Source organism: Coregonus clupeaformis, chromosome 16, assembly GCF_020615455.1.
Source record: "Coregonus clupeaformis isolate EN_2021a chromosome 16, ASM2061545v1, whole genome shotgun sequence".
Taxonomy (NCBI): domain Eukaryota; kingdom Metazoa; phylum Chordata; class Actinopteri; order Salmoniformes; family Salmonidae; genus Coregonus; species Coregonus clupeaformis.
Window position 1 is genome coordinate 29,720,876 of NC_059207.1, and position 21,529 is coordinate 29,742,404.

Below are 21,529 nucleotides of genomic sequence, written 5' to 3' on the forward strand. Positions count from 1 at the left end.
CAATTAAACTAGCCTGTGTTGACGTTATAACAGCCTAACTTGGTTAACGCTATGTGGTTGCTAGTTAGTTATGTCTGTAAGTTAACGTTACCACATTAGTTAACGTTAGCAGCTTGTTGCTAGCTAACAAAGGCCCTGCCGCGGATGTAACTAAAGGTTACAGTAGCTAGGAATTTTAACGCTAGTCTGGTGATCTTTACTAACTAACGTAGCTAGTTCAATCAATCAATCAATTTTATTTTATATAGCCCTTCTTACATCAGCTAATATCTCGAAGTGCTGTACAGAAACCCAGCCTAAAACCCCAAACAGCTAGTAATGCAGGTGTAGAAGCACGGTGGCTAGGAAAAACTCCCTAGAAAGGCGAAAGCCTAGGAAGAAACCTAGAGAGGAACCAGGCTATGAGGGGTGGCCAGTCCTCTTCTGGCTGTGCCGGGTGGAGATTATAACAGAACCATGCCAAGATGTTCAAAAATGTTCATAAGTGACAAGCATGGTCAAATAATAATCAGGAATAAATCTCAGTTGGCTTTTCATAGCCGATCATTAAGAGTTGAAAACAGCAGGTCTGGGACAGGTAGGGGTTCCATAACCGCAGGCAGAACAGTTGAAACTGGAATAGCAGCAAGGCCAGGCGGACTGGTGACAGCAAGGAGTCACCACGGCCGGTAGTCCCGACGTATGGTCCTAGGGCTCAGGTCTCTCAGTTGGCTTTTCATAGCCGATCATTAAAGAGTTGAAAACAGCAGGTCTGGGACAGGTAGGGGTTTCGTAGCCGCAGGCAGAACAGTTGAAACTGGAATAGCAGCAAGGCCAGGCGGACTGGGGACAGCAAGGTGTCATCATGCCCGGTAGTCCTGACGTATGGTCCTAGGGCTCAGGTTCTCAGAGAGAAAGAGAGAACGAGAGAATTAGAGAGAGCATAGTTAAATTAACTACATGGCATGTACCTACATGGCTGGCTAGTTATTGTATATTGTAATGTTAACTATCATTGTGTCATAGCTAGCATAACTAGCTAACTAAGTTACATAGAGGTCTATTGGTGGGTATAACTTTAATCAACTGGGGTTATGACTAGTCAGCAGATTCTAACGTGCTAACTTAATTTGATGCTCCACATTTAGCTGTTACAGGTTAGGTACTGTTAGCTAACACAGATAATTTTCGACTGACGTTAACTCAATTCCCGACTTTGAAGACAACAAATCTTCTAAACGTCCAATTCTAGTTGCAGGGGGTTCGTTTGAATTTAGAACATTTTACATTGTTCAATTAAATACATTTTTTGCTCCATGAAGTAATCCAACAATGTGTACGTAATGTTGGTCGAAAATTATCTGTGCTACGCCAAACAATACTGTTAAGTTACCTATGTAGCTACAGTAATAACGCCGTTCAGCCAGCTGGAACAGAGTAATGGTCTGACTAGGCGATCATTTTAATAGCTAGGTTTTGACAATTAATTGTTGGGCAAGTACTATTGATGGTCTAGCCATGTCATTTACAGAGATGTAGCTAGTAGGCAAGCCATGGTCAGTAAAAAGAACACCTTGACAACCAGCCAGGTGGAATCATTATTTTTCTGTCAAATCCAGAGGACTAGGAGACTTGCTGTTTTAAATATTAAGACCAACTTCATCTGGTAACATTACATTTTAGTCATTTAGCAGACGCTCTTATCCAGAGCGACTTACAGTTAGTGAGTGCATACATTTTTCATACTGGCCCCCGTGGGAAACGAACCCACAACCCTGGCGTTGCAAGCGCCATGCTCTACCAACTGAGCTACAGGGGACTACGTTAGTAGGTTTGCATTGAAACCAAGATGAGCTTGAGATGTTATGTCATGGGGAGGGGAGAGGAAGAGGCTGTTATTTGATTTGCCTGTCTGAATGCCAGCTTCATTCTAGCATCTCCATACCGTCAACTGTACTGTGGTGATTACAGGCAGCCAAAACCGAGTAAACACCCATGAGGCTCCATATGAGGCTCCTCCTGGGCTGAGGTGTAGCACAGCAGCAAAACATGCAGTAACCACCATATCCCTTCCGATTACTACAAACTCAGGGTAAAGAGGGTTGCGATTTCTTGTGAGTTAGACTGTTGTGGTTTACTTTGGTGTTCATATATATTTTTGTTTGTTTTTGTAGTTTTTTTGTTATGTGTGTGCGTATATATGTGTGTGTGTATACACACACACACACACTCTACCGGTCAAAAGTTTTAGAACACCTACTCATTAATATCTCTCCATCCCCCAGCCGTTCCTCCCCCTACTAACCTGGGTTTCTCATTCAATGGTTTTTCTTTATTTTTACTATTTTCTACATTGTAAAATAATAGTCAAGACATCAAAACTATGAAATAACACAAATGGAATCATGTAGTAACCAAAAAAGTGTTAAACAAATCAAAATATATTTCATATTTGAGATTCTTCAAATAGCCACCCTTTGCCTTGATGACAGCGTTGCACACTCTTGGCATTCTCTATTACTGTAGCTAGATGGGTAACTTTTTTTTTATTTCACCTTTATTTAACCAGGTAAGCCAGTTGAGAACAAGTTCTCATTTTCAAATGCGACCTGGCCAAGATAAAGCAAAGCAGTGCGATTAAAAACAACAACAGAGTTACATATGGGGTAAACGAAACATAAAGTCAAAAATACAACAGAAAATATATATATACAATGTGTGCGAATGTAGTAAATTATGGAGGTAAGGCAATAAATAGGCCATAGTGCAAAATAGTTACAATTTCGGATTAACACTGGAATGATAGATGTGCAAATAGAGATACTGGGGTGCAAATTAGCAAAATAAATAACAATATGGGGATGAGGTAGTTGGATGGGCTAATTACAGATGGGCTGTGTACAGGTGCAGTGATCGGTAAGCTGCTCTGACAACTGACGCCTAAAGTTAGTGAGGGAGATAAGAGTCTCCAGCTTCAGAAATGTTTGCAGTTCGTTCCAGTCATTGGCAGCAGAGAACTGGAAGGAATGGCGGCCAAAGGAGGTGTTGGCTTTGGGGATGACCAGTGAGATATACCTGCTGGAGTGCATACTACGGGTGGGTGTTGCTATGGTGACCTGTGAGCTAAGATAAGACAGGGATTTGCCTAGCAGTGATTTATAGATGACCTGGAGCCAGTGGGTTTGGTGACGAATATGTAGTGAGCGCCAGCCAACGAGCGTACAGGTCACAATGGTGGGTAGTATATGGGGCTTTGGTGACAAAACAGATGGCACTGTGATAGACTACATCCAATTTGCTGAGTAGAGTGTTGGAGGCTATTTTGTAAATGACATCGCCGAAGTCAAGGATCGGTAGGATAGTCCGGTTTACGAGGGCATGTTTGGCAGCATGAGTGAAGGAGGCTTTGTTTTGCGAAATAGGAAGCCGATTCTAGATCTAACTTTTGATTGGAGATGCTTAATGTGAGTCTGGAAGGAGAGTTTATGGTCTAACCAGACACCTAGGTATTTGTAGTTGTCCACATACTCTGGGTCAGACCCGCCGAGAGTAGTGATTCTAGTCGGGTGGGCGGGTGCAAGCAGCGTTCGGTTGAAAAGCATGCATTTAGTTTACTAGTGTTTTAAGAGCAGTTGGAGACTACGGAAGGGGTGTTGTATGGCGTTGAAGCTCGTTTGGATGTTTGTTAACACAGTGTCCAATGAAGGGCCAGATGTATACAAAATGGTGTTGTCCGCATAGAGGTGGATCCGAGCATCACCAGCAGCAAGAGCAACATCATTGATATAAACAGAGAATAGAGTCGGCCCGAGAATTGAACCCTGTGGCACCCCCATAGAGACTGCCAGAGGTCCAGACAGCAGGCCCTCCGATTTGACACATTGAACTCTATCTGAGAAGTAGTTGGTGAACCAGGTGAGATAGTCATTTGAGAAACCAAGGCTATTTAGTCTGCCAATAAGAATGCGGTGGTTGACAGAGTCGAAAGCCTTGGCCAGGTCGATGAAGACTGCTGCACAGTACTGTCTTTTATCGATCGCGGTTATAATATTGTTTAGGACCTTGAGCGTGGCTGAGGTGAACCCATGACCAGCTCGGAAACCAGATTGCATAGCGGAGAAGGTACGGTGGGATTCGAAATGGTCGTGATCTGTTTGTTAACTTGGCTTTCAAATACTTTCGAAAGGCAGGGCAAGATGGATATAGATCTGTAACAGTTTGGATCTAGAGTGTCACCCCCTTTGAAGAGGGGGATGACCACGGCAGCTTTCCAATCTCTGGGGATCTCAGACGTTACGAGAGGTTGAACAGGCTAGTAATAGGGGTTGCGACAATTTCGGCGGCTAATTTTAGAAAGAAAGGGTCCATATTGTCTAGCCCAGCTGATTTGTAGGGGTCCAGATTTCAGCTCTTTCAGAACATCAGCTGTCTGAATTTGTAAAGGAGAAGCGGGGGGAGGGGGCATGGGCAAGTTGCAGCGGAGGGTGCAGAGCTGGTGGCCGGGGTAGTGTTAGCCAGGTTGAAAGCATGGCCAGCCGTAGCAAAATGCTTGTTGAAATTCTTGATTATTGTAGATTTATCGGTGGTGACAATGTTTCCTAGCCTCAGTGCAGTGGGCTGTTGGGAGGAGGTGCTCTTATTCTCCATGGACTTTAGTGTCCCAAAACTTTTTGGAGTTAGTGCTACAGGATGCAAATTTCTGTTTGAAAAAGCTAGCCTTTGCTTTCCTAACTGATTGTGTATAATGGTTCCTGACTTCCCTGAAAAGTTGCATATCGCGGGGGCTGTTCGATGCTAATGCAGTATGCCACAGGATGTTTTTGTGCTGGTCAAGGGCAGTCAAGTCTGGGGTGAACCAGGGGCTATATCTGTTCTTAGTTCTGCATTTTTTTGAATGGGGCATGCTTATTTTAGATTGAGAGGAAAGCACTTTTAAAGAACAACCAGGCATCCTCTACTGATGGAATGAGGTCAATATCCATCCAGGATATCCGGGCCAGGTCAATTAGAAAGGCCTGCTCGCTAAAGTGTTTTAGGGAGCGTTTGACAGTGATGAGGGGTGGTCGTTTGACCACGGACCCATTACGGACGCAGGCAATAAGGTATTGATCGCTGAGATCCAGGTTGAAGACAGCGGAGGTGTATTTAGAGGGTAAATTTGTCAGGATGATATCGATGAGGGTGCCCATGTTTACAGATTTTGGGTTGTACCTGGTAGGTTCCTTGATAATTTGTGTGAGATTGAGGGCATCTAGTTTAGATTGTAGGTTGGCCGGGGTGTTATGCATATCCCAGTTTAGGTCACCAAGCAGTACGAACTCTGAGGATAGATGGGGCGCAATCAGTTCACATATGGTGTCCAGTGCACAGCTCGGGCTGAGGGGGGTCTGTAGCAGCAGCAACAGTGAGAGACCTATTTCTGGAAAGGTGGATTTTTAGAAGTAGAAGCTCAAACTGTTTGGGCACAGACCTGGATAGTATGATAGAGCTCTCTACAGTAGATTGCAACCCCACCCCCTTTGGCAGTTCTATCGAGACGGAAAATGTTGTAGTTGGGAATGGACATTTCAGAATCTTTGGTGGCCTTCCTAAGCCAGGATTCAGACACTGCTCGAACATTAGGGTTGGCGGAGTGTGCTAACGCAGTGAATAACTCAAACTTAGGGAGGAGGCTTCTGATGTTAACATGCAAGAAACCAAGGCTTTTGCGGTTACAGAAGTCAACAAATGATAGCGCCTGGGGAGCAAGAGTGATACTGGGGGCTGTAGGGCCTGGGTTAACCTCTACATCACCAGAGGAACAGAGGAGGAGTAGAATAAGGATACGGCTAAAGGCTTTAAGAACTGGTCTTCTAGTGCTTTGGGTACAGAGAAAAAAAGGGGCAGATTTCCGGCCGTTGTAGAATAGATTCAGGGCATTATGTACAGACAAGGATATGGAAGGATATGAGTACAGTGGAGGTAAACCTAAGCGTTGGGTAACGATGAAAGAGAGAGCATCACTGGAGGCACCGATTGAGCCGGTCTCCGCGTGTATGTGGGGTGGGACAAAGGAGCTGTCTAAGGCAAGTTGAGCTGGGTTGGGGGCTCTACAGTGAAATGGTACAATAAGAAATAACCGAAACAGCAATAAGCAAGGCATATTGAAATGGGAGAGAGGCATAAAGCAATCACAGGTGTTATTTGAGAGAGCTAAGACAACAGCTGGTAATGGCGACAAAGTTTGGGCTGAGGCTAAACATAAACAGGATGCGGTACCGTATAAAAGCACAATCCAGCAGGCATCAGCTGTATAGCTGAGTTATCATAAGGTCCGGTGAACAGCAATAGGAGAGTTCGGAGGTAGTTCGGGGACTGCTACAGCACTGGCGAGCAAGAGGCCCGGCTTGCGTGTGTTAGTGGGCCGGGGCTAGCAGATGGATCTTCGTGGTCGACGTCGTAACGGGAAGACTGTTGAAACCACAGCAGATGATTTCGTCGGAAAACCAGTCGTGTTGGATCGGCGGGGCTCCGTGTCAACACTAGGAGGTCCCGTCCGGTTGACAGAGAGGTAGATAGCCGGGAGATGGGCCTGGCTCGAGGCTAGCTCAAGGCTAACTGGTGCTTGCTAAGGGGCAATGGTAATTAGCCAACGACAACAGCCATTTGGTTGCAGCTAGCTGGTTGCGATGATCCGGCACTAGGGTCCAGTGATTCCGGCAGAAAATCCGATATGCTCTGGGTCGATAGCACGCTGTGCAGACTGGCCAACAAATTGTCCAGGCTAGAGCTAGAGCTGGCTGGTGGGTAGTGCAGGCCACGGACAATGGTGAAGACGCTAACGGTGGCTAATAGCAAGTAGCCATTCGGTTGCAGCTAGACTAGTTTCAGCTTAAGGTTCTTGATAAAAGTTATAAAGAAATAATATAATCCTTTCCACGTTGGGTGAGGAGGGTTGCAGGAAAGTATATTTAGTTAAAGAATGAAAAGTAAAATTGAGAAATATATACAAAATAGACAAAAAACAAAAAAACTGGCTATTTACACAAGGACACAGAAAAAAACACGACCGCACTGCTACGCCGTCTTGGATTCCCAGTACTTAACAGTACTATTTGGCGTAGCACAGAGAATTTTCGACCAACCTTACGTACACATTGTTGGATTACCTCATGGAGCAAGAAATTGATTTAATTTAAGAATGGAACATTTTCTAAATTCAAACGTACCCCCTGCAACTAGAATTGGACGTTTTAGAAGATTTGTTGTCTTCAAAGTCTTGAATTTAGTTAACGTTAGTCAAAAATTATCTGTGCTAGCTAACAGTACCTAACCTGTAACAGTTAAATGTGGAGCATCAAATTAAGTTAGCACGTTAAAATCTGCTGACTAGTCATAACCCCAGTTGATTAAAGTTATACCCACCAATAGACCTCTATGTAACTTAGTTAGCTAGTTATGCTAGCTATGACACAATGATAGTTAACATTACATTATACAATAACTAGCCAGCCATGTAGGTACATGCCATGTAGTTAATTTAACTAGCTACGTTAGTTAGTAAAGATCACCAGACTAGCGTTAAAATTCCTAGCTACTGTAATCTTTAGTTACATCCGCGGCAGGGCCTTTGTTAGCTAGCAACAAGCTGCTAACGTTAACTAATGTGGTAACGTTAACTTACAGACATAACTAACTGGCAACCACATAGCGTTAGCCAAGTTAGGCTACTATAACGTAACACAGCTCTTGTGTATGCTTATCAATTAAACTAGCCTAAGAGGTTGTCTAGTAGCTAGTTAGTGAGCTAACGTTAGTTAACGTTAGGCTAGCTAAGTTGACTAATGTTAGCTACTCAATAAAGCCACCCCAACTTTGCAGCTGCCTCTCGGCGTCTACAGTCGTGGTCAAAAGTTTTGAGAATGACACAAGTATTAGTCTCCACAAAGTTTGCTGCTTAAGTGTTCTTAGATCTTTATGTCAGTAGTTACTATGGTACACTGAAGTATAATTACAATTATTCCATAAGTGTCAAAGGCTTTCATTGACAATGACATTCAGTTTTTGCAAAGAGTCAATATTTGCAGTGTTGACCCTTCTTTTTCAAGACCTCTGCAATCCGCCCTGGCATGCTGTCAATTAACTTCTGGTCCACATCCTGACTGATGGCAGCCCATTGTTGCATAATCAATACTTGGAGTTTGTCAGAATTTGTGGTTTTTTGTTTGTCCACCCGCCTCTTGAGGATCGACCACAAGTTCTCAATGGGATTAAGGTCTGGGGAGTTTCCTGGCCATGGACTCAAAATGTCGATGTTTTGTTCCCCGAGCCACTTAGTTATTGCTTTTGCCTTATGGAAAAGTGCTCCATCATGCTGTAAAAGGCATTGGTCGTCACCAAACTGTTCTTGAATGGTTGGGAGAAGTTGCTCTCGGAGGATGTGTTGGTACCATTCTTTATTCATGGATGTGTTCTTAGGCAAATTTGTGAGTGAGCCCACTCCCTTGGCTGAGAAGCAATCCCACACATGAATGGTCTCAGGATGCTTTACTGTTGGCATGACACAGGACTGATGGTAGCGCTCACCTTGTCTTCTCCGGACAAGGTGTTTTCTGGATGGTCCAAACAATCGGAAAGGGGATTCGTCCGAGAAAATGACTCTACCCCAGTTCTTAGCAGTCTAATCCCTGTACCTTTTGCAGAATATCAGTCTGTCCCTGATGTTTTTCCTGGAGAGAAGTGGCTTCTTTGCTGCCCTTCTTGACACCAGGCCATCCTCCAAAAGTATTAGCCTCACTGTGCGTGCAGATGCACTCACACCTGCCTGCTGCCATTCCTGAGCAAGCTCTGCGCTGGTGGTGCCCCGATCCCGCAGCTGAATCAACTTTAGGAGACAGTCCTGGCGCATGCTGGACTTTCTTGGGCGCCCTGACGCCTTCTTCACAACAATTGAACCTCTCTCCTTGAAGTTCTTGATGAGCCGATAAATGGTTGATTTTAGGTGCAATCTTACTAGCAGCAATATTCTTGCCTGTGAAGCCCTTTTTGTGCAAAACAATGATGACAGCATGTGTTTCCTTGCAGGTAACCATGGTTGACAGAGGAAGAACAATGATTTCAAACACCACCCTCCTTTTAAAGCTTCCAGTCTGTTATTCTGACTCAATCAGCATGACAGAGTGATCTCCAGCCTTGTCCTCATCAACATTCTCACCTGTGTTAATGAGACAATCACTGACATGATGGCAGCTGGTCCTTTTGTGGCAGGGCTGAAATGCAGTGGAAATGTTTTTGGGGGATTAAGTTCATTTTCATGGCAAAGAGGGACTTTGCAATTAATTGCAATTCATCTGATCACTCTTCATGACATTCTGGAGTATATGAAAATTGCCATCAACACTGAGGCAGCAGACTTTATGAAAATTAGTATTTGTGTCATTCTCAACTTTTGACCACGACTGTACAGTTGCTGTGTGTTTGTTTAACACTTTTTTTGGTTTCTACATGATGTAGAAATGTGTGTTAATTTATAGTTTTGATGTCTTCACTATTATTCTATAATGTAGAAAATAGTAAAATTAAAGAAAAACTCTTGAATGAGTAGGTGTCCTAAAACTTTTGACCGGTAGTGTATATATGTGTGTGTGCATACATATTTTTTTTACCCCCTTTTCTCTTAAGTTGGTCTTGTCTCATTGCTGCAACTCCCCAACGGGCTCGGGAGGCGAAGGTCGAATCAATGATCCTCCGAAACATGACCCGCCTAACCATGCTTCTTAACACCCACCCGCTTAACCCGAAAGCCAGCCGCACCAATGTGTCGGAGGAAACACTGTTCAACTGACGACCAAGGTCAGCCTGCAGGTACCCGGCCCACCACATGGAGTCGCTAGAGCACGATGAGCCAAGTCAAGTCCCCCCAGCCAAACCCTTCCCTAACCCGGATTACGCTGGGCCAATTGTGCGCCGCCCTATGGGACTCCCAATCACGGCCGGTTGTGATACAGCCCGGGATTGAACCCGGGTCTGTAGTGACGCCGCTAGCACTACAGACCCGGGAGGCCCGATTCAACTGCGCCACTCGGGAGGCCCGATTCAACCTATTAACAACCACCCCATCTGTTGTAGGCAGCTCTCTGGAATATGCCAGGAGTACTCTCCTCCCTCCCATCACTAGGCCTGCCATTAGCAAGGCACTGATGGGCTCTAAGTATGTTTTCACACATGGTCCCTTTCAGCCAATTTTTGTGAACTTAGTGTGGTTCGCTTAATTTTTTGTACAGTGTGAACACTCCAAAGGAACTCAGACCCCTCCAAAAGAGACCCGAACTGATTGTCAAGGATGCACAGAAATTCCAAAATATGTGTTGAGTTTTGTACTGACACGATGTTCAGATTATTTGTTTGCAAGATGTGATCTTTAGGCTAAGAGATCTTCATAAGCTGTTTATTCGATTGTGGAGTTTGAATAGTGTGAAAAGACAACATGTTTTGTGAGAGTCATAACATAGAGTACAAAATCAAGGTCCTTGCTCTCCGGGGTTCCTTTGGACATCCCAACTCTGACGTTACCCCATTTGAAGTTGACATTTTAAAATGGTTAAGGTAGGGGTTAGGATTTAGGGTAGGGATGTCCCAAGGATCCCTGATAGCATTAACCACAAAATTAATGCTAGCTCTTAAAGGGACAGTAGCCTACATTGAGTCTACAATTGTATTATTTAATCTGCCTTATTCTTCTGCTATTTATTCTGTTACCAGTCATATTTACATGTTAATATTATATTATTATAATGTCTAATCTTTTAACTAAATGCAATCTATTAGTTTCCAAAATGTAAGTGGGTATATCTAGATAACACGATCTGGTGGAATGGCTTCTCCTGCATTTTGTAAAAACCTGAAGTGCATTGAGTGAATGTTGGAAAAAGATCTTGGTTCCTTTCTAAACATAGCAATGTGAATGCAAAGAGGACTCGGACCACAAAATAGGTGAAGTGAACTGGCAAAAGTGTTGAGTCCTCATTCAAAGGCAAGGGCAGTGTGAATACAAAGATGAGAGTTATTTTGTTTTTCTTTACTCTAGAGTTCACTTTAAAGATGACTGAGATCAGTTATTTGAAAGAGGACTGTATGTGAAAACACCCTCGGATAAAATACTCAACCACAAAATAGTGCGTGCCTTCCATAATGATAGCTGACTATCAATTTCACTCTTCTTGCCATCCTAAAAGGTATTTACATTACGGTCTAGTCTACTAGTGTTTTAACTGAGTAGGTTGTATCAGACACCAGCATGAACTTTAAGCCCAGCCTGGACAGTAAAGACTTTTGCCATTTTACAATGGGTTAAGAGATATTTAATCTTCACCATGGATTATCTACTGTATTGTACCCATTTCTGCATGAAATGTTCCCCATTCAGTGTCTTTCAAAGTAGATGGATTCATCATTTTGGAACAAGGGAAAGCTTAGCACTTCAGTCAGTAAAGGAAGGATTGTGGAATTCTTCCCCGTTGATGTCACGATGACAGATTCTGGGTGTCTTTGTTATGGGAGTGAAACTGATCTGTTCAGGGCTTTGTTCCTCCTGCTTAAGCAGTGTAATCCCCCCTCTTAAACATATGGGTGGTGTCCCATATGAAAAATGAATGCACTCACTAACTGTAAGTCGCTCTGGATAAGAGCATCGGCTAAATGACTAAAATGTAAATGTGTCAACACACACACTCACTCAGCCAGGTTTCAGCACTAAAGTGGGTCAGTCTCATCTTTACTCTTTAAGTCGTCCGCATGCTTTCCTTCCGAAACAGTTCGGAACAGTTTGTGCATATTTTGACGTTTTTGATCGTTCTGGTCTTCCTCAAGGGTTTTTCAGCTGTTCGTGCGCACACCATTTTTTCTTGAGGCAAGCAGAAGTCGGTAGCCTAAGTCGGTGATTGGTCAACAGGAGGGATATTCCAATGAGAAGTGGTTGTCATTCAACGAGAGACGACTCATTTTCTTGCAAATTTTTTCGCCTGAGAAATACTGCACCAAACATCTTAGATGTAAAATTGCGCGTCTAAGATCTCCCCGGCAGAAACGTCAAAATTAATGACTGATTTCTTGAGTTATCTTAGATTAATTGATTAATCTGCATGCTTATCGTGTGTGACGCAACCAGTCAGTTCCAGGAGTGTTCTTAGAGCTGGTGGTATAGAACGGACCAGATGCTCCATTCACGGAAAACGTGGTGTAGGCTGTTTGTCACATTTCACCCCACAGTATTTAGGCTAATTCGTTACCCTATGATTTGTTCCCCCTAGTCAGTGACGGAGGTTCTTTCTGAAAGTGACACTGTCCTCTGCAGTTTATCTGGGGTTCTGTCTCTGTGCTGTGGGTCATCATCATGCCTTGGGAGGCTCTGCTGTGTCTTGACATTATGACCAAAGTAGAGTAGAGGCCCAAGGCAAACTTAGCCAATGTACTGTTGCAATGCAACAAAGCAAGCAGATGCAATTGACTTCCTGCAGCCCTGTGTTGTCTGTTAATGACCTTTGGAATAGAACTAAGGGCCAGAGTATGGCACTGCGCTGCAGTCAGTGCACACGGACAGGGTACCATTCACCGGTCTGTTGACATGTTTACAGCTGAACATGTTGAACTGGATGTATTGTATACAGTGCCTTCAGAAAGTATTCATACCCTCATTCAGGTCCAAAAAGTCCCTTTCTGACCACTTCTACCATGGGCAAATATGTATTGAAAGTTTCGTTAAAATCAGAAGGGGTGCGGTCAAAAACGACCCTATAGCAAGCCAACTCATTGTCAATCTTTGGTATGTTCTCCCAGCAAGGCAGCCTATATCCACTAGTAGTCTGGTCAATGTGCACTTGTTTTACTGTGACTAGTGACTACTAGACTCTTGATACGCCTGCTGGCTGTTGCCCTTGCTCCCTTCAATCATGCAAGTTGGTGGTTTCTGTTCCTAAGGTCTGTGCCCTCATCTAATCCTCCTGAACACTGGGCTCTGTCACCTTTCATGTGTCCCTGCACTTAATATAGCGCTGTCTGTCTGAGGTCAGGTGTCTACAGTCTCGCCTGCTGTTGCCAGGGTAGCTCAGCAACCAACCTGATGATCCAACATGGGATTTAACAGCCTGCTACCTGGCTCTGGTCCAGCTCTACCGTACAGCTCTCTGGAGACACAGCTGTCAGAATCCCACACACACAGTCTATGCAGCTTGTCCAAGCAAGACACTAACTAACTAAGGGGTGCTAAGAAAATCAAGACAGCATGCCATTGTAACCAGTGTGAAAGGGCTAGCTAGTTAGCGGTGCGCGCTAGTGGCATTGCAATCGGTGACGTCATGTGTTTCAGAGGGTCCCTGGTTCAAGCCCAGGTAGGGGCGAGGAGAGGGACAGTAGTAACGCTGTTACACCGTGGCATTCAGGCTTTTCCACTTCAGCAAGTTGTATTCCTTCAGGTAGTAGGGCATAGGTCCACACAGAAACAGGCCAGTTGGTGTGTGTGTAAAGTTGGACCTAATCCCTCTTGACCAGAAGTATGTTTTTCTAGAGCAGATATCACATTTTATTTGTCATATGTGCCAAATACAACAGGTGTAGACTTTATCGCAAAATGCTTAGTTAAAAAGTAAGAAAAATTACACAATTAAATCAAAATAACGAGGCTATATGCAAGGAGTACCGGTACCGAGTCAGGGTACGAGGTAATATGTACATGTAGGTAGGGGTAAATGTGACTAGGCAATCAGGATAGATAATAAACAGAGTAGTAGCAGCAGCGTATGTAGGGTGTGTATTGGAGTGTCAGTGTAGTATGTATGAGTGTGTGTCAGGGACCAGGGTTAGGCACTTACAAAGACATGGTGGAGGGAGCGGTAAGCTTGCTGGTAATTATGGAGCAGGCTAAGCTTGTGCTGCCTGTGTAATGTGTATTTAGACCAGCAGCTGGGAGGAAGGACGGGGAAAGGGTGACTCCATAGCCTGGTAATGGAATTGCGGTAACAGAAATGCATAATTATGGGTATGAATTTCATTCTCTTCATGGTGATGTATCCTAAATACGTGCACAAATAAATATGCAATATCCTTCTTTGCATATTTGGGTATTATTCTACACACTGGGTATAATTTTAATGAGCTCTGCCCCCAAACAAGACCAAATTTGGTTGGACCGGACCAAATCTGAACCAATCATAGACATCTATGTTTCACAAGTTTGGAGAGCACAGTAGAGGTCAGTAAAAAAAAAAGAGGGGAAATTCCATTACAGATTTGGTAACAGAATTTCAAAATCAGTAAAAACACTAACTAATTGATAGGTTAACTTGTTACCTCTGTGAACTTTCATTTTCCTCCCTCATGAGGGAGAGAAATTAGAAAATATCTTAAAGATATGTGTGTTTTTGTTAACGGAATTTCAAGGCATAAGGCAATGTTTATTAAACTTACAGAAAACTAAATATGATTGTTGATATTAGTTGGCAGGGGTCTTCAACATTGTGTTTTGATGTATTTCTAATACCTTTTAAGACTTTTCCTGGTATCTGTTTGACCAGAAATCAAAGCCTTTGTTTATTTCAAATGGTTAAAATTTTTATATATGCCTTAATTTCTCTAATAGACTCTTACCTTTAATTTGACACCCAATTTGACATGCTCCTATGAACTGCACATGTTGGTGCTCATGGGTCATTTTACATGGAAATGACCTTAGATAATGACCAATCACACGTGCGTTCTGTTACAGGACGAATACACCAAGCCATGGTCACGTCGTTGAATGAAGATAATGAGAGCGTCACCGTGGAGTGGATAGAAAATGGAGACACCAAAGGGAAAGAGGTAAAGGAACCCAGCTAGGACCTAGAGTCACAGCTGGCGTCCGCTCAGCTCTTAGGCATTGAGCTCTATGAATATTGCATCTGAAGACATTCTAGAGCTTTTGAGATTACACAATCCTCCTGCATGTTGTACAGTTCCGCCAGACATCACTCGCTTCCCTGAATATTCATGAGTTCAGAGAGCCTTACAGCAGTCATATTTCCTGAGCTTTTCTGTTGAATATAGATGTGTTACTTGTCCTACTGCTCTCTGCTCCTCTGAGCTACACAGATGCGCCTCCCTGCCCTCCATACACTGTAACATATAAGGCACATTCTTCACATGCCAGCTCAGCTAACCAAACCATCAGGCCTCCTATCTTACTATTATGAGAAATCGAATTCAACAATGCCAGTAATGCTTTCAACTGGACTTTTGCTTTCAAAAGCAGCTCAAACATAGAACTGTTAGTTATTGCTGTGCATTACAGAGAAATAATGCACACTAGATTGCCCTTTCAGCCAATCGGAAACGAATATTCAACAATGCTGTGGTATAATGTTGTGTAAAGTATATTGTGTTAATTCTCCTGTTGAATATTGACTTGAAGAATATGGCTCAAAGGACCATTAAAAAGGGCGCCACCAACTGGTGGTGAACTCCGCAAGAGGTGCCGGTGACATATAGGTACAATTGTCTCTGTTAGAAGGTGTGGTAATGACCATTAGGAAACAGATATACATTGACAGTCCACACTTTCATTGCCACATCACACACACACACACACACACACACACACACACACACACACACAAGAAGGTTAATAAGAACGGACTACTGGAAATGTTGAGAAGCGACTGTATGAGTTATCTACAATTACAGTAACACACTCTTCTCTCTGTCCAGATTGACTTGGAGAGTATATTTGCACTAAACCCAGACGTGGCCCCAGAAGAGGAGATCGCCCCCGGACCAGAGACCCCGCCCCCACCAACGCCCACCTCTGTGAAGGTCAACAAGATCCCCAAGGTGAGCCCGTTTTTTGGGGGGTCTTCTGTTATGGACTGCTAGTATAACCACTGCAGGGTGAAGTCTGCTTGTGCAGTGTGTGTCCTCAGAGGGCCGCTGATGGAGTGGCAGAAAACCACTGAACAGAACAAAGGATGCTCCAGTAATAAGAAGTCATCTGATTCTCAGTATTTGTCTATTTTTAGAACCCTTATTTTGCAGTCATGCAAGTTAGAAGTGTTCTACTCTTCAGGGTTGTGTTCTAGCGAGCTGGGTAAAATCTCTCTCGTAAGCCATGATTACTGTTTAATCCTCATGTACTTCAATTTATTTTGTCAATTTTTATTTATTTATTTTATTTCACCTTTATTTAACCAGGTTAGCCATTTGAGAACAAGTTCTCATTTACAAGATAAAGCAAAGCATTGCGGTAAAAACAACAACACAGAGTTACATATGGAATAAACAAAACGTATAGTCAATAACACAATAGAAAATCTATATACAGTGTGTGCAAATGTAGTAAGTAATGGGGTTAAGGCAATAAATAGGCCATAGTGCAAAATAATTACAATTATAAATTAGTATTAACACTGGAGTGATAGATGTGCTGAAGATGATGTGCAAATAGAGATACTAGGGTGCAAATGAGCAAAATAAATAACAATGTAAATAACAATATGGGGATGAGGTAGTTGGGTGGGCTAATTACAGATGGGCTGTGTACAGGTGCAGTGATTGGTAAGCTGCTCTGACAACTGATGCTTAAAGATAAGTGTCTCCAGCTTCAGAGATTTGTGTAGTTCGTTCCAGTCATTTGCAGCAGAGAACTGGAAGGAATGGCGACCAAAGGAGGTGTTGGCTTTGGGGATGACCAGTGAGATATACCTGCTGGAACGCATACTACGGGTGGGTGTTGCTATGGTGACCAATGAGCTAAGATAAGGCGGGGATTTGCCTAGAAGTGATTTATAGATGACCTGGAGCCAGTGGGTTTGGCGACGAATATGTAGTGATGGCCAGCCAACGAGAGCGTACAGATCACAATGGTGGGTAGTATATGGGGCTTTGGTGACAAAACGGATGGCACTGTGATAGACTACATTCAATTTGCTGAGTTGAGTGTTGGAGGCTATTTTGTAAATGACATCGCCGAAGTCAAGGATCAGTAGGATAGTCAGTTTTACGAGGGCATGTTTAGCAGCATGAGTGAAGGAGGCTTTGTTGCGAAATAGGAAGCCGATTCTAGATTTAACTTTGGATGGGAGATGCTTAATGTGAGTCTGGAAGGAGAGTTTACGGTCTAACCAGACACCTAGGTATTTGTAGTCAGACCCGCCGAGAGTAGTGATTCTAGTCGGGCAGGCGGGTGCAAGCAGCGTTCGATTGAAGAGCATGCATTTAGTTTTACTAGTATTTAAGAGCAGTTGGAGGCCACGGAAGGAGTTGTATGGCATTGAAGCTCGTTTGGAGGATTGTTAACACAGTGTCCAATGAAGGGCCAGATGTATACAAAATGGTGTTGTCTGCGTAGAGGTGGATCTGAGAGTCACCAGCAGCAAGAGCGACATTATTGATATACACAGAGAATAGAGTCGGCCCGAGAATTGAACCCTGTGGCACACCCATAGAGACTGCCAGAGGTCCAGACAACAGGCCCTCCGATTTGACACATTGAACTCTATCTGAGAAGTAGTTGGTGAACCAGGCAAGGCAGTCATTTGAGAAACCAAGGCTATTTAGTCTGCCAATAAGAATGCTGTGATTGACAGAGTCAAAAGCCTTGGCAAGGTCAATGAAGACGGCTGCACAGTACTGTCTTTTATCGATCGCGGTTATTATATCGTTTAGGACCTTGAGCGTGGCTGAGGTACACCCATGACCAGCTCGGAAACCAGATTGCATAGCGGAGAAGGTACGGTGGGATTCGAAATGGTCGGTGATCTGTTTGTTAACTTGGCTTTCAAATACTTTCAAAAGGCAGGGCAGGATAGATATAGGTCTGTAACAGTTTGGATCTAGAGTGTCACCCTCTTTGAAGAGGGGGATGACTGCGGCAGCTTTCCAATCTCTGGGGATCTCAGACGATATAAAAGAGAGGTTGAACAGGCTGGTAATAGGGGTTGCGACAATTTCGGCAGCTAATTTTAGAAGAAAGGGTCCAGATTGTCTAGCCCAGCTGATTTGTAGGGGTCCAGATCTTGCAGCTCTTTCAGAACATCAGCTATCTGTATTTGGGTGGGGGGTATGGGCAAGTTGCAGCGGAGGGTGGAGAGCTGGTGGCCGGGGTAGGGGTAGCCAGGTGGAAAGCATGGCCAGCCGTAGCAAAATGCTTGTTAAAAATGTTTTATTATCGTAGATTTATCGGTAGTGACAGTGTTTCCTAGCCTCAGTGCAGTGGGCAGCTGGGAGGAGGTGCTCTTATTCTCCATGAACTTTAGTGTCCCAAAACTTTTTGGAGTTATTGCTACAGGATGCACATTTCTGTTTGAAAAAGTTAGCCTTTGCTTTCCTAACTAATTGTGTATATTGGTTCCTGACTTCCCTGAAAAGTTGCATATCGCGGGGGCTGTTCGATGCTAATGCAGTATGCCACAGGATGTTTTTGTGCTGGTCAAGGGCAGTCAAGTCTGGGGTGAACCAGGGGCTATATCTGTTCTTAGTTCTGAATTTTTTGAACGGGGCATGCTTATTTTAGATGGAGAGGAAAGCACTTTTAAAGAACAACCAGGCATCCTCTATTGATGGAATGAAGTCAATATCCATCCAGGATACCCGGGCCAGGTCAATTAGAAAGGCCTGCTCGCTGAAGTGTTTTAGGGAGCGTTTGACAGTGATGAGGGGTGGTCGTTTGACCGCGGACCCATTACTGACGCAGGCAATGAGGCAGTGATCGCTGAGATCCTGGTTGAAGACAGCAGAGGTGTATTTAGAGGGAAAATTAGTCAGGATGATATCTGAGGGTGCCCATGTTAACAGATTTTGGGTTGTTCCTGGTAGGTTCCTTGATAATTTGTGTGAGATTGAGGGCATCTAGTTTAGATTGTAGGACGGACGGGGTGTTAAGCATATCCCAGTTTAGGTCACCAAGCAATACGAACTCTGAGGATAGATGGGGGGCAATCAATTCACATATGGTGTTCAGGGTACAGCTGGGGGCTGAGGGGGGTCTGTAGCAAGTGGCAACAGTGAGAGACTTATTTCTGGAAAGGTGGATTTTTAGAAGTAGAAGCTCAAACTGTTTGGGCACAGACCTGGATAGTATAATAGAGCTCTGCAGGCCATCTCTACAGTAGATTGCAACTCCGCCCCCTTTGGCAGTTCTATCTAGACGGAAAATGTTGTAGTTGGGAATGGACATTTCAGAATCTTTGGTGGCCTTCCTAAGCCAGGATTCAGACACTGCTAGAACATCAGGGTTGGCGGAGTGTGCTAACGCAGTGAATAACTCAAACTTAGGGAGGAGGCTTCTGATGTTAACATGCAAGAAACCAAGGCTTTTGTGGTTACAGAAGTCAACAAATGATAGCGCCTGGGGAGCAAGAGTGATACTGGGGGCTGTAGGGCCTGGGTTAACCTCTACATCACCAGAGGAACAGAGGAGGAGTAGCATAAGGATACGGCTAAAGGCTTTAAGAACTGGTCTTCTAATGCGTTGGGTACAGAGAAAAAAAGGGGCAGATTTCCGGGCGTTGTAGAATAGATTCAGGGCATTATGTACAGACAAGGATATGGAAGGCTATGAGTACAGTGGAGGTAAACCTAAGCGTTGGGTAAAGATGAAAGAGATAGCATCACTGGAGGCACCGATCGAGTCGGTCTCCGCGTGTGTGGGTGGTGGGACAAATTAGCTATCTGAGACAGGTTGAGCAGGACTGGGGGCTCTACATTGAAAAAGTAGTTAGAACTAACCGAAATAGCAATAGGCAAGGCATATTGACATGGGAGAGAGGCATAAAGCAGGCACAGGTGTTATTCGAGAGAGCTAAGACAACAGCTGGTAATGGCGATGAAAGTTTGGGCTGAGGCTAAACAGATAAACAGGAAGGGGTACCGTATAAAGGAACAGTCCAGCAGGCATCAGCTGTGTAGCTGAGTGATCATAAGGTCCAGTGAACAGCAATAAGTAAGTCCGCTACAGGCGAGCAGGAGGCACGGCTGTTGATTGCGTGTGCTAGCGGGCCGGGGCTAGCAGATGGATCTTCGTGGTCGTCACAACGGGAAGCCTGTTGAAACCACATCAGACGATTAAGTCGGCAGACCAGTCGTGATGGATCGGCGGGGCTCCGTGTCAACACTAGGAGGTCCCGTCCGGTTGACAGAGAGGGAGATGGGCCTGGCTCGAGGCTGGCTCAAGGCTAACTGGGGTTAGCTTCAGGACAGTGGTGATTAGCCAACAACGACAACAGCCATTTGGTTGTAGCTAGCTAGTTGCGATGATCCGGTGTTAAGGTCCAGTGATTCAGTGATTCTGGCAGAAAATACGATATGCTCTGTCTTGATAGCGCGATGTGTAGACTGGCCGATAATTGTCCAGGGATAGAGCTGGCTGGTGGATAGTGGAGGCCACGGACAATGGTGAAGACCGCTAATGGTGGCTAATAGCAATACATGGATAAAAATGTACCGTATGAAGAAATAATAGAATCCGTTCCACATTGGGTGAGGCGGGTTGCAGGAAAGTATATTTAGTTAAAGGATGGAAAGTGAGATTGAGAAATATATACGAAAAATACAAAAAAATTAAAAACAGGCTATTTACATGAGGACACTACAGAAAACACGACCGCACTGCTATGCCATCTTGGATTGCATTTATCTTACTTCCATCTTTTGTGCTATTTTGCAGAACCGACGAACAATAGCACCCGCTAAGAATGACACTCCGTCCAGGGATAACAGAGGTGTGTGTATGTACCTGCACCTCTTTAAGGAATACCTGTAATAGTATAACAGTAATCCTTCTACCCCCCTCCCCCACCCCCCCATAAAAAAAAAAAGAAAAAGGTGGTTGTCCCACTGGCTATCCTAAGTTGAATGCACCAATTTGTAAGTCGCTCTGGATAAGAGCGTCTGCTAAATGACTTAAATGTAAATGTGTGTATACATATTTCTGACCATTAACAGTTCCTTTCATTTGTCTTGGGTGCCATGTTGCTTAATTCAATTTAAACAGGCCCTCTTGATTTGCAATGTTTGTGATGTGTACAATATAACTCTCTAACCTCTGACCTGTGATGTGTTGTTGTGCTGGGTTCCACAGTGGTGTCGACCAGGGCCAGACCAGCTCAGCCCCAGCAGCCAGAACCTGCTCCCCCTCCCCCCGTCCAGCAGCCAGCCCAGCCCGCACAGACAGCCCAACAGTTAGCCAATGGTAGGAACTACCTACATCCATTAATGGGGGATTTACATTTTGAGTTATTTAGTCATTGCAAAAATGGAATGTTCTGTCATTTTCACCCTCCTAAACAGAATTTGATAAAGTCTTGATGTTCCTTATTTTCTATGTTTTGTCGATCATATGTGTATCACAGAAGCGTCAATGCATCAGCTAACAAGAAAGGAGTTTGGACAGCTTTGTATGTATCAACTCTCCCAACCCCAATGGTTTATGTTGTTGTGGAACCCTGCTGCTTTCCTCTGAAGAACCTGTAGTTTGTGATTATTACTCACCTAAAAGGCTATATTCAAAGCAGGGATAGGAAAGAATAAATGCAATCCAGCCAGGAAT

At 44.1% G+C, this 21,529-nt stretch overlaps 1 protein-coding gene across 6 annotated transcripts in view; it reads left to right on the forward strand.

The window, feature by feature from the left end:
- LOC121584951 (kinesin-like protein KIF2A) overlaps positions 1–21,529 on the forward strand; it is a 39,196-nt gene that overhangs the window by 658 nt on the left and 17,009 nt on the right. For 4 of the 6 annotated variants that reach the window (XM_041901218.2, XM_041901221.2, XM_041901220.2 and 1 more), the window contains exons 2-5: positions 14,717–14,811; positions 15,697–15,819; positions 20,648–20,708; positions 21,062–21,172. In XM_041901218.2, coding sequence (XP_041757152.1) covers positions 14,717–14,811; positions 15,697–15,819; positions 20,648–20,708; positions 21,062–21,172 — 390 coding nt within the window. The remainder of the gene's footprint in view (positions 1–14,716; positions 14,812–15,696; positions 15,820–20,647; positions 20,709–21,061; positions 21,173–21,529) is intronic. The other 2 variants (XM_041901219.2, XM_041901223.2) reach the window with 1 other exon arrangement.